General features: G+C 50.6%; 1 protein-coding gene across 1 annotated transcript; it reads right to left on the minus strand.

Moving 5' to 3' along the window:
* Positions 1-374: 374 nt before the first annotated feature.
* LOC131556295 (interferon-induced very large GTPase 1-like) lies at positions 375-7,703 on the minus strand. The gene has a single exon (XM_058802773.1). It carries the CDS (start codon positions 7,701-7,703, stop codon positions 375-377), a length of 7,329 nt encoding a protein of 2,442 aa, XP_058658756.1.
* Positions 7,704-9,217: the final 1,514 nt, after the last annotated feature.

The following is a 9,217-nucleotide window of genomic DNA, read 5'->3' on the forward strand; positions in this document are numbered from 1 at the left end:
CCTTCTTGTCTCACAGCAGCTGATCCAAGGGGTGCTTTGAGTGCTGCCTTTCCCCATCCCTAGCCCTTCGGCTCAGGCTTGGCCATGAGGCCGATTGCCCCAAAGAGTGGGTTTGGTTTGGCTCTAGGACAAATCTAAGAGGAATGTTTATGGCAAACAGACAAGAGGATTCTGAGTTTTCCAGGAAGCAAGGGAGTTGCTGAGTAATGGATGCAGTAATGCAGCTTATTTCAACAAATTTGGCAGCAATTGGATACCATTGTATTTCCTGGACTTGAGAGCATCATTATTGTAACTGCATTTTGTGGAGAGCCTGGTACAAAGTTCTCATAAACTGCAAACCTGTTCTGGTTCTTCCTTCCCATGGACATGGCCTAACGCTTCTCCAGCTCAGACAGTGCTTCCTCCTTGGTAATTCTCTGCCACGCCTCAGGGATTTCTCCTCTACCCTGAAATTTCCCATTGTACAAAGCTTCCAGCTGTGTCCTGAAATGAGACAAAAACCATTTCCAGTACACCTGCACGGATGAATCGGGAAGAATGTTCCAATCAGAATAAGGAGGTCCAGCATCCCGGTATCTCTTGAAGGGGATCCATTGGCCACCACCAGCACTGAATCTGCAGGCACTTGCAACAAGGCTGGAACAAATATCAATGACCAGTTCGTGTGTATTGTGCTTGATGCCAGATGAAGTTTTACACCACATGGTTCCCTTCAAAGCTCGTGGGCGATGGAACACCACCTGATGGTCTCCATCATGATTCTGCATTGTGTTTGTGCAGACAGCCCAACAAAAGGGACACTGTGCCCAGCACCCTGAAAAATGCTCGGCCAGGATGGTGTGAGGCTGCCTTGAAAATGAGCTCAGGTCAGCCCCAGCCAATTCTTTCTTGAGCCTTTCCTTCAGGTCATCCAGAGCATCTGCCATGGCACTGCTCAGGAACTCGATGTCTGTGACCTCCTGGTGCTCGATGCCCTTCAGGTCACTTCTGGGCAAGTTGATCACCTCTCTCAGTTCCCTGCAAAATTCATCCAGCCAAAGAGAGATTTTGTCTTCTCTGTCCTTTCTGTCTTTGACAATTTGGGTTGATAAAGAAACAGCTGAAAGGATGTTTCTATAGAGAATATCAAGGGAAGAATCTAAAAACATCCCCAGACTCCAGCTCCCATCTAAACAGTGACTCCTAACTCGTGTCTCAATATAACTCTCAAAAAACTGTTTTGGAGACATAAGGTACTGCTTGAAATACTCAAAATTTTCCTGTTCTGCCAGATATCTCAGGATGCAAACTTCCAGATTGGCTCTGTTGCCCTGGAAATCAGGGAATTTGCCCTGCATGTCCTCAGCGATGGCTTTAGCTGTCCTGTCATAGACGGCCCGGCGAAGAGCTGGTTCAATCTTGTCACAAAGGAAAACAGCAAAAGTTGTGACAGAAGTGGCTCCTTGGCAGGAAATCTGGAAACATTGGAAGAAATCTTCTCTCTTGCTGCGCAGGTACACAACTGGGTTATTTGCATTTCGGAATGCTTCATGCATGGCTTTAAACCTTTCTGCTGCCATTTTGCACAGATACAGAGACAAATCTATGCTGTAATCTCTGTTAAAAGTACGAGTTGCGTTGCTGGGGACAGAGTTGACACCTTTCTGTACTTCATTGAGTATTTCATGAATAAAATTTCTATTGTAATCACGTTTCTCCTCTTCCTTCTTAGCAATGCTTGCCTTTATACATGCTATGATGTTGTCGGTGATGTACGGAAAGTTGATAACATCAGCATTGTAAAGGCTCTTGCGAACTGAAACACGGCCTGAATTCTTTTTCTTCATGATGTGTTTCTCTGGATCAAAAGAAAACCCTCTGCCTCTGGGAAATGACCTGATCCGTTCCTGGATACGTGACTCCTTAAAGTGCTCTACAAGGACATCTTCAATTTCTGCATCAATATCCACCTGTTCCAGAGGACAAGCAGCACAGGAGACTTCTGCAATCCACTGGTTCCAGACAAGAGTGAAGTTGTCCTTCAGTTCTCTCTCACTGAGGCTCTTCCCTTTCAGAGTCACAGCCAATTCCCGACTCCTTCTCAGAAGCTCATCTTCATACTCCAACTTCCTTGCATCCAGTTTCCTCTGCTCCTTCTGTAGCTCAATGAGATTCTCACATTTCTTTTTTGTTTCATGAAGAAGAGTCTCTTTCAGTTCTTTCAGCTTCATCTCTATGCTTGATTTCCACTGGACCAGTGTCTCACAGTCTTTGTCTTCCCTGAAATACTTTTCCACTTCTTCCTCAATGGCATCACTTGTCTCTTGCACCTCTCCTTCAAGGTGCTGTCTGGTGACATTCTGCCAGTCCCCATTCCAAATTTTGTTCACCAGTCTCATCTGTACATCTAAGATGTGACTCCTCAGCCTCCAGGTCCACTGACTAAAGGCAGTTTCCAGTCTCCTGTACACAGCAATCTCCAGGGAATTCTTGAAGCTGAACACAAAGTTTTCATTCAACAAAGCATTCCAGAGGCGGTCAAAACGATCTTTCAGGCCTGAGAGCCTCAAAATGCTGTGCTGTGACTTCCTCTTGGCCTCCTGGAGGATTTTGCTCTTGAGTTGCTGCACATTCTGGCTGTAAGTGGGATTTGGTGGTGCCATTGGGGGATTTCCTTCCCACAGGTGAGCAAAGTAGTGAATGTGGGTGTTCACATCAAAGCCAATGACATCGCTGAAGGAGGAGATGTCACAGAATTCCTGCTGAGCAGCGACCACAGTCATTTCATCCAGCTTTTCCTGCAAACGCCTTCGTCCTTCCATGTTCTGCTCCTTGGCAGTTATTTCTCCCACATTTTGGTGGACAAAGAGGCAGCTTGGGGAAAGATTGACTTTCTTCATCCTAAGAAATGCCTGCAGAGCAATCTGGAGAACATCTTGCATTTCTGATGGATTTTCTCCAAAGATATTGATCACAGTCATGTTGCCAATACCAATGACAAAGGTGGCCAGCTCATTGTCATGGTTCAGGGACTGTTTATTTGCCATCTCGATGGCACGAAGTCCCTCAGTGTCAACCACCAGCACAAAATCAAAGCCCAAGTCTTGCTGCAGCTCCTCGCCCACTGGGATGAGCTGCATGAAGGCTCCGCGGGTGCATCTCCCTGCGCTGACGTTGAACTGCAGACCAAACATGGCATTCAGCAGGGTGGACTTGCCTGTGCTCTGGATGCCGAGCACGGAGAGCACAAACACTCGTTTGTCCCCCAGCCTCTCAATTAAGCTGTCAAAGATTGCTCCCACCCAGCGCAAGGGCAGGTAAGAAGCGTCCCCATCCATCAGCTCCACGGAGTGCCCTGAAACCATCAGATCTGCTGCAATTTCCGTCAGTTTGACAAAACTCTCTTTCTTGCAGTTCATTAATTGCAGAGCTTCATAAATCTGCCCTACCTCCCTCAGAAGGTGCTCCAGGCCAATGGATGAATCATTGATTTCATCAGAGAGGGCATCCAAGCGAATAAGCAACTCATGACGGCCACTGGGTTTCTTCCTGCTTTTCTTTCTTGACAGGACTTTAGACCATAACTTGTGATAGTCCCTCCTCATTTCCTCAAGGTGACCACAAGACAGCTCGTGCATAAAGACCTTCATCCAGTGCAGGAAGTATTTCTTGGTGTCTGCTGGCTGGGCATGGAGAAACCCAAGGAATGATTTCATCAGTTTGTTGAGAGGGAAAGCTTGCTCAAGTTGCTTTCTTCTTATTACTTTCTTCTCATATTCAATTTGGCTCCGATGATGCTCAATGCTCTTGTTCCTCTTCTCCTGCAAGCGAGTGAGTTCTTTGTCCTTTTGGCACCACTGGTGCCACAGTTTTTCTTGAAGCGGCAGCAGCCGGGATTTGATGTCAGACAGCTTCTCGTTCTTCAGAAGCTCCACCAGCTCCTTTGCCTTTGCTTTGCCTGTCACACACGCATCTCGATCTGCATCTACTATGAATCCGTGCTGGCGAGCTTTGTCCACGCAGGCCTCCAGGCTGAAACATGGATTAGAACCTTCCAGGAGATTCCCAATTGTCTTGGTCAGCTTGTCCACCAGTTCTGCTTCATTTCTGTTCTTGATCCCAATTTTTATTTTTTTGCTGGCTTGTCCACCTGCAACCTTCTCTTTTTCTGTGAGAAGACAAACCAAAGGCCTTTGTGACTGCCACAGGTCATGCAGAAGCTTTCTCCCCCTGTTGTCCATGTGCTCCCAATCAGACACAAGAGCCACATTGACAGCAGATATCTCCTGCAGGAACTGCAGCTGTGCTCCGTGATCCCTGGCATCTCCATGCAGGTTACAGAAAGCCACGCAGCGCTCAAAGGTGTCATCAGGGATTCCACCAGGGAAGTACCAGGCAATCTCCACCAGCCCTTCCATCAGCAAGCGCTCTCTGGTGCTGCCTCTGCAGTGGCGGTGGAAGAAAGTGTCGTGTTTGTGTTTGCTCAGCAGACCGTTCAGGAGCTGGGACTTGGAAGAGGAGGCTGAGCTGCCAATGCGGATGAAGGACACAATGGGTGTCTGTGCCTGAAAGAGGAGTTTGTTGCTGAAACTCTTTGTTTGGGCCTGCTTTCCTGACTTCTCCACCTCTTTCCAGCTCCTTTGGATTTGGCTGAGGGCGTAGAGCGGGAACTCAATGTGTGAAGTGCTTGGGTTGGGCATCAGCAGAGGCAGCGCCAGTTGGCAGAACGCCAGCTTGGTTGCCAGGGTCTGTCTCAGGAAGTCATCAGCACAATGGAAAATGGCCATCTGCAGGTCCATAGGGTGCACATGGCCGTCCTCGGATTCAGATTCAGGGGAGACTTCCTCAAAGTCATGTAAAAAGTGTTCAACGGATTCTGATTGTTGGTTCTCTTGCTCTCTGCTTTGTGGCACAGGTTCAAGGCCTGGATTGCTGTCAACCCGGCAAGTCAGGTACCTCACCTGGTAATCCACAGTTAACAGCTTTTGCAAGAAGTATAATGGCAGTTCCTTGTCCTGGCTGGGCTGGCTGAGCTTCAGAGATGTCTTGCAGATGGTGAGTAAATCTCCCATCCCCATTTTCCTTGGATAGTGACCTTCCAGTCCAAGGCGCTTGAGCAACTGGAGGAACTCCTGGTTTGCAATGGCTTCATTTTCTTTGGATTCACTGCTGTCTGAGTTGGACTGGGACTGACTGAGGGGCGCAGGTGTTGGAAAAGTGTCTTCCAGGTCACTGAGTATGATCTGCATCCTCTGTTCATCCCATTTGTCATCCAAGCACCCATTGATCAAGGAGTCCAAGTCCCGTTCCAGCCTCTCCCAGTCTTCGTCTCTACGGTGCTTTTGAAGGAGATTGTTTATCCGTGTGGACCACAAGCCTTTCATGTGATCTTCCATGAAAACCAAACGCTCCCTCTTCTGCTCAAGGGACAGCTTTTGACATTCGGGTGTCACAGTCAGACCCGTCAGCAGGAGGGAGGCCTCAGCTCTGTCGGCATCTTGCTCCTTCAGGTTCACGTACTCCGCATGTGCTGCTTCCATTTCCTTGGCCATGTAGTGAATTTCTGGGTGTCCAAGGAGGTGCTGAAAAGTGCTGCTTTCCACCTGGTACCCTGTGCTGGTCACAATCAAGAGCACCAACAGCTCCATGTCCTTCTGAGCCTGTTCCTGGAGAGACTGGAGTAAGGAATAAATGGCAAGGCTGCTGGTCTGGGTGGCTTTTATCTTTGCTTCATGAACATCAGAAGCAGAGCTTCCTGGTGCGTAGGTGACAGCATGGATGTTCTCCTTCATTTGCTGCAGTGTTTTGATGAGCTCTTGAAGCTCAGAGACTTTGGGAGATCTGGGAAGTGGGTGCTCAGTCTGGAAGACCCATTGCATAATGAAAGAAGCCTCAGGGAAGTCCTTGACAGAGTAGATATGAGGATTCAGGAGACTGCTCAACATTGCCTTGATAGAGGTGGTGTTTTCTGGAGGTGATTCCTGGCAGCTCTGCACGGTGTTCACCAGGAAGTCCTGCAGGGCTTTGTCTGACAGGCACACATTGATCCACACACTGGGGTTCCTGGTTTTTGCATTCAAATCATCTTTAAGATCCATCAGCATGAGCAGCTTGTTTTCATCTACTTTTGTCACCTCCCAGGCCTTCACAGTCTTCATGAAATCTCTGGCCTCTTGCACTGCACTGCCCAGTTCCTCTCCAAAAATGGTGCCAATGCTCTGATTCGTCAGCGCTTTGTACCCAGCCCTGAGGGCTCTACTCATCTGACCAGCAGACTTAAAATCCCCACAGTGATTGCACAGGATGATGTCCCACACTGGGATCAGCTCAAAGCCACGGTCGATAATGCACCACGTTGTGTTATCAGACACCAGCCCCGTTTTCCACTGAGGAAGGGAAGATGTGTCTGCTGGGCCCCCTGTGTTGACCACATAGAGCTGAATTGCTGTATGAGAACTCTCTCTGGCTCTCCCCAGGACAGAACCCTGTGAGTTGGATTTGGAAACATCCTGAGTCTCTTCTACACTGGCCGCAAAGTCACCCCAGCTGGCCCCAACAAAGCTGTTCAGTGCTTCAGATGTTTGTCGTTTCACCTCTTCCCGCTGCTCAGCTCGGAATCCTTCTGTAGACGCCTTCCACCAGAATATGCCCCCAAAGTGGAGGGGACCCTGGTTTATGTGGGACCCAAACCTGCTGAAGAAACTCTCACACATCTTCATCAAGGTGGAGTTGTCTTCTTTCTGACTGCAGCTCAAAAGCTGCTCCATTTCTTGCAGCTCCTGCAGAGCCGCATCCGAGAGGCGAAGCTGATGCCTTTGGAAGTAGCAGGAGGCCAGAGGGATGTACTGGTACTTGGTGATGCAAAAGTAGCTCTGCTCAGAGTGGGACTGGTGGGTGTCCTGTGACTGCGAGGAGCTGCTGTGATCTACACCCGCTCCAAGACCAATCCTCCAGAATGAAGATTTGGCAGAAACGCTCACGCTGAAGCCCAGCTGCTCCATGGACTTGGTGAAAGTGGATTCTGCTGAAGAGGATGAGAACTCCTTCTTCTCAAGCAGCGATCCTTGCTCAGGACCGGCAAGCTGGAACCCATCAGGAACCTTGAGGAGCTGCTCTCGCTTTGCCAGCATATCTTCAGGTCTGCTGGTTCTGTAGATGCCCTGCAGGGCCAATCCCCCTGACGCCTGCCTCAGCACCTCCGTGTCAGGGATGTTCTTCCCACTGCCTGCTGACAGCTCCTGCTGCTCCAGCTGCTTCTGGATGCTCTCCAGCACATCTGCCAAGGGTTTCTTTGGTGCTGGCCAGAACTCTTTGGGAATCTCCATGGCTTGCCACAGAGTCTCTGCTTTCTCCCTCAGAGCATCCTGGCTGTGGCTGTGGCTGTTGATCATTTCTGTCAGATCCTTCAGAGCTTGTTTGGCCACTTCTTGTCTCTGCTTTTTCTTCTCCAAGTTATGCTTTTGCAACTCCTTACACGTTTTGTCATCTGTTATTTTCAAGAGTTTCTGGAGTGCCTTTTTCTCCCAGGGGTGCTGTACCTCACACTCCAGCCTGAGGTAATCTTTATATTCCAGATGTTGCAGGGCTTCTCTGCACTTGATTCCCAGAACCTGCGTTACTTTGGGCAGCCAGTATCTAGCATCCAGTCCTTCCTTCTTGAATGCCTCTGCCAGGTGCTGGGCCTTTGCATCCTTCTCCTGTGTGTCCTCCTGCGAAGCCATGGCTGTGGAGGAAGAACAGAGACTTTTCCTAAGGAGTCCCAGGCTCCTGGCAGAGGCTCTGCCGTAGCTGCTGCCCTGGGGATTGCTCCTACCAGGCTGCTGGAGCCAGGCCTGGGATGGCACAAGAGCCAGGGTCTCCTTCCCAGCACCCTGGATGTGCCTGTTGCTTTCCTGTTTGCAGGATCAACCCTGAAGGTGAGTCTGTATCCCAGAGACTGCACAAACAGAAAGAGATACACAGACACAGAGACACAGAGACACACACACACACACACACAGACAAACGTGCACACACACACAGAGACACACAGACAAACACACAAACGCGCGCACACACACACAGACACACACACAGACAAACATGCACACACACACAGACGGACACAGACAGAAGCACAGGCACACACAGACTCACTCAGCCACCCAACTTGCCCTGGACAAGGTGCTGCCTTCACCATCACCCACATCCTCCCAGCAGAACTCCTCCATCCACAAGTGCAGACAGCCGGGGCCATTCCTGGCTCCCTGGAGCACTGGCACAGCCCCTCTGCCCATCCAACAGCCCTGCCTGCATCCTGCACCCTCTGCCCAGCCCACGGCTGCCCTGCTCACTGCCTGGCCCAGCCTGCTGCTCCCAGCACCCGGAGGCAGCGCTCACACACTCCCCCCATGGGCACCCCACACTCCCCAGACACACTCCCCCCATGCCCCCCATGGGCTCTGAGCTGTGCTCCTGCTCCAGCTGCCAGCGCAGCCCCTCCCTTGCCCCTCTCTGGCCTCTTCCCAGGAGCTGCTTCCTGGCACCCTCAGGGGCCCACCCCAGTGCAGGGGGAAAATCCACCTTGTCCCTGCCCACAGCTGTGTCTGGGACATCCTGGTGGCCCTTCAGGAGAGACTGGAGATGCTGGCAGCAGACTCAGAGAGGTGCCCTCTGTGATCTGCTGCTCATTAGCACAGAGGGTCTTGTCAGCCAAGTGCCCATTGGGTTTAGTCTTGGCTTCAGCCACCACAGAGCCACTGAGCTTAAAATCTCTGGTGGCAGGAGGAAAAGTGTCAGCAAACCTTCAACCCTGGCCTTGAGGGGAGTAGACTTCAGGCTGCTCAGGGGCAAGTTACAGAGGGCCCCAGGGAAACGGCTCTGGAAGGTGCTCGGGTCCTGTCTGGGGGTTTGTTCTTATCCCATAGCCAGTTTGGTTTTCAATTTGGTTTGTGTCTGGAGATTTTACTGTCCCCCCTCTGATTCAGGAGTATCACAATGGGTGAAGGGTGGCCCAGGTTTCTGTGTGGGGTTGGAGACCAGGGGCTGCTCTTCCTTCCAGCAGGGGTGATCAACACAGGGGCTATGCAATACAGCGGGTCTGACCTGAGATCCAGGTCAGATTATTCTATGTTTTTTGCCTTTTTTCCCCCTCTTGCTTTTTCTTGTTTCAACACTGTGACCCGGGCTCTCCAGCTTGCTTCTCTGCTCCTCTGCTGCTTGGGACCTGGGAGCAACCCCAGCCCCACCAGGCTCG

The sequence above is a fragment of the Ammospiza caudacuta genome, chromosome 3 (genome assembly GCF_027887145.1).
Source record: "Ammospiza caudacuta isolate bAmmCau1 chromosome 3, bAmmCau1.pri, whole genome shotgun sequence".
NCBI classification, from domain to species: Eukaryota; Metazoa; Chordata; class Aves; order Passeriformes; family Passerellidae; genus Ammospiza; species Ammospiza caudacuta.